The 4425-nt window shown below is 37.1% G+C and overlaps 1 protein-coding gene across 1 annotated transcript; it reads left to right on the forward strand.

Moving 5' to 3' along the window:
* The first annotated feature begins 31 nt into the window (after positions 1–31).
* On the forward strand, positions 32–448 carry LOC112505220. The gene has a single exon (XM_025109158.1). The coding sequence runs from the start codon at positions 32–34 to the stop codon at positions 446–448; it is 417 nt and encodes a 138-aa protein (XP_024964926.1).
* The last annotated feature ends 3977 nt before the right edge of the window (positions 449–4425 follow it).

The raw sequence follows: 4425 nt of genomic DNA on the forward strand, positions 1-4425 counted from the left end.
GAGGCGACCAATTGAGTTCAACGTGGGTGATATGGTCATGTTGAAAGTATCGCCTTGGAAGGGAGTTTTGAGATTTGTTAAGCAAGGTAAACTAAGTCCTCGTTTTGTTGGACCCTTCAAGATACTTGAGCAAGTGGGAAAACAAGCTTATCGTTTAGAGCTACCGGAAGAACTTGCCGGAATTCATGATGTCTTTCACGTGGGTTATTTACGAAAGTGTCTTGGTAAACATGATGAAGCGGTTCCCATAGCGGAAGTAAAAGTTGATAAATGGTTGACATACACGGAGGAACCGGAAGCTATCTTGAATGAAAGAACGGTGAACCTTCGAAATAAGATTGTAGACTTGGTGTTGGTCAAATGGAAGCATCACCGAGGTCCAAATTGGACTTGGGAGAACAAAGACGAGATGAAAGCCAAGTATCCACAACTCTTTGAGCAACAATGATTTCGAGGACGAAATCCTCAAAAGAAGAAGGTATTTGTAGCACATCCTTGACTAACCTTGCTCAATTATCATATTTTGTATGTTCATTGGCTTGAAAATGAGTATTATGTAGTTGAAAGTGTTTAAAGTAGGTTGTTGTAATGGAAAAGAATTATAAGCGTTAAAAATGTCATGTTTCGGTATGGTTTTGAGCGTTGGGTTCTAATGAAAGATGTTTTCTACAATTTGAAGGTTTAAAACTAGGTTTAGAATCATTTAGGAGGTGTTAGAAGTGTTGGAGAAATTTTACGCGATTCCGATCAAAAAGTCAAATCTTARAATTAAGTAAAGTAAACGTCTAAGTTACGAATAAGTAAAACTGCTTTTATTGGGAAATCTTTTCTGAAATATTTTTATCGGAAGTTGTAGATTATCTCGTTACGAACGCGTAGGCAAAAATCTCATCGAAAACGGAGTTTCGAGCAAAAAGTTATGCCATTTTTAGTGTTTAGTGGTCAAAAATGGGTACCCAGCCGGGTCAAACCCGACCCAACTCGGGTTTTAGCTAATAAAACACGATTTTTGACCCATTAAGACCCTATTTCAGCTACTTACTTCTCTAAGAAAATTTAGGTGCGATTCTTATCAATGGAGACCAAATTTAACTTCATACTAAGGAGATTAACATCAATCTTGAAGGATTAAGCATCAATTTGAAGGTAAATATCATCCTTGTTCTTGTTCTTGAAGTTGCATCAAGTATGATAATATTTAGGTGAGATAAACTTAATGCATGTTTAAAATAAGTGAAGAAATCATGAATTGATGCTTAGATTATGATTATACATTCGTTAGTTCCTTGATTCCATGATTGATTTGCAAGAAATGGTAAGGAAATTTGACTTTTGTTATATAAAGATGGGTTTTGGTGAAATTGGTAGAGATGGGTGAATGCACCATGGTTTCTTGTTAATTTTACCTTGATAATGATAAATTTAAGTTAACATCTGAATTTGGTTAGAATTGGAATGGAATTGGATGCTTAATTGGACAAATGTGAGATTTTTGGAGTTTGAAAACCATGTTACTGCACTGTTTTAGAAAAACTCATATCAAATCATAGAAAAATCAGAAAAAATATGAGGTCAGTGGCATTGGAAAGCTAGGAATGTCTACTTTGTTTCGTATTTGTACATCGAAATCTAATTCCAACTATAGGATGACTAAACAGCGTCATATTTTCAGTGCGGTTAAGCTGATTTTTGACAGCCTTCTGCTGTTACACTATAAAATTCATAGAAAATTGTAGAAAAATCCTAAAAATCAATAAAAATAGGCTCTAGAAAGGTATGAGAAAGGGCTACAATTCATATTTGGAAGTCATTTGATGATTTTGAGTTTAAGGTGGGAAAAACAGGTCTGCAAGTAGGTGCAATATAGTGAAAACAAAGTAGAATGCTTGAATTAAAAAGGGTTAAATATGTGTTATTGTTGTGCATTGCTWATGGAGATCTATATATGAACTCCAGGTGGTATTTAAGCAYAATTGAAGGCCTTGGAAGTGTTCTCCAATCATTGAACAAGAGTTGGGATTCAACTTTTCGRTTTGGCTTTCGGTTTGATTAACCGAACTTATTGGACAACATTGTGAGTTTATGTGGAGATATGTGTTACTTTGTGGTTATATATGCTTATATGCTTTACTTTTCTTCCATGAATCATGTTAGATCTTGGATATCCCCTTGAATTGTCAAATTGCTTCTTTTGATCTTTGTGATGTGTTTTGGGCGCCGATTGTTGATATTCCATGGAGTCCGGTGAGACAATCAGAGGGGCTGCCGTACTCACTGCCCAGTGGGAGTCAGGGGGTGAGTATAGGACTTTGGTGCAATCCGGGAGAGGAAGGACGGATTCGGTGCCAAGTCTTATGAGTTGTGTGAAAGTTAATTGGTATTTGAACTTACATGATCTCGAAAAGAATAATGTTGATCGTATCGATGTTTTTTTTGATGATTCCCTCGTTGAAAGTACATTTTATACATAACTTTGTGTGGTATAATTACAATGTTTCTTTGGTACTATGCAAACTTGCTTTCGAGTACTTCTTCGTTTCCTAGTATGTATGCTTATATAATGCTTTGTAACCGCATATTTTCACCTGAATTCACTAAGCTTTATTGCTTACCCTTTTAGTGGTTTTAACCTTTCAGGAAAATTGGGCAAAAGTAAGAACAAGGTCGAGTGATCGATAGCAATTTGCAGGTGAAGGCTGCTTTTGGTTTAGGTATATATAAATATGTATATTAAACTTTTGGGATTGTAAATAATTAGTATGTTCCGGGTAGACATGTCCCCGATGATCACGTTATGTAAACTTTAAGTATTAAATTATGTGTCTTGGGCTCTATATCGTTATCCCGTAATTTGAGGTTTTTTTTWAAACTAAATTAATTTAATGGTGGTTCGGTAATTGTTTGTTATGTAACCGTGGTGTTACATAGACATTCTAAGACCTGTTAAATAAGTCATTAGACTTTACAAACATGTTAAATAAGTCTCAATTCCTTAAAATTGTAATCTGTAACCTGAATAAAAGGTAACCTAAATTAAAAAAAAAACTTAAAAAATCCTAAAACCTTTTGACTACTCATCTCCCTCCCGTCTCCTTCTTCCTCTCGCACGACGCACACCATCGTCTCCCTCACACACCGTCGTCTCCCTCGCCCCCATCGCCGCCGCACCACCATCGCACCACCCCCGTCGCCACCCCTGTCTCCGCTCGTCGTCGTCATACCACCTCGTCGTCGCCCCTGATGCTTGACTAATCAGGTTTGCTCCAAAATTACATTTCATTTTTTGTAAGAAATTTCTGAGATTGAATCATCTTGTTCTCCGTTCTGCTTGTTACCAAATGAAACTTGTGATTTCACTAAATCAGCCGAGGTTTCAACAAGAGGCAGATTTCTTTTTTTCTTCTTCTTTGGTTTCTTCTCCTTCCATGATAAGGTTTGAGAAGCTGCTGTTCATTATCACAAGTCATTGGATAATTAGTGTCTTTATTTGCTTCTCAATTGACCAGCAGCCCAAATGTGAAAATGAATTTTTGATAAAAATACCAAAATGAAAATGAAGCTAGCTCCTTTTTTTTGGAGAAGAACACTATTACCCTTCACTTATCAAATAAGTCACATGTATTTGGCAAATATTAGGAGCAGTGCATGATATTTACTCCACTAAGTGCGACGAACTTTGCATCTCCTTCCGACTATTGCATCAATTCCTTTACTTTGAATGACCAAAACTGAAAGAAAATTATAGATTACTTTTATCAGCACTTAAAGAGATTAGTGCTTATGAATCTATATAGGGTTGTATTCATGATGGCTTATCTAATATATAGTATATACAGGCACTCACCAATACATCCTTCTCCACTAATTTCTCTCGTCCTAAATTTTTATGAGTAACTAAGCAGAAGATATATAATTTGTTTCATTTTCCTTACCATATTTGTTTCTATGACAAATTCGTGATGCTCATATTTGCTTAGATTAATTACACAAACGTTAAACTCATTCTAAAATTAGGAACTAACTCCATGAAACCATGAGGTCTTCCAAGTGATTTCACTTCTTTCACAATCACACTTAACAACATTGAGGCCTTTGTACAACACAACAATATTTGATTAATCCGAGTATGGATGGTGATTTGCCTCGACCAGGTAGGGAACCCGGTTCATCCGACCCGAATGGGGACGGGGATTCCACGCTAAAACGGGTCATGGGGCCGGGGACGGGGACGGGGGATGTTACTCAAACCGAGGTTGGGGATCCCCGTTAAAATCAAACTAAAGGATACTTTTTATAAGGTTTGACCGTGAATTGACCGGGGATTTCTAAAATTTGACCTGGGACGGGATGATAACCCCCGTACCCGCGAGGACTGGGGACGTTATTACAAACCGGGGCCGGGGCCGGGGATTACAAAACCCGCCC

Source organism: Cynara cardunculus, unplaced genomic scaffold (assembly GCF_001531365.2).
Source record: "Cynara cardunculus var. scolymus isolate 2C unplaced genomic scaffold, CcrdV1 Un_Scaffold_9118, whole genome shotgun sequence".
NCBI lineage: Eukaryota > Viridiplantae > Streptophyta > Magnoliopsida > Asterales > Asteraceae > Cynara > Cynara cardunculus.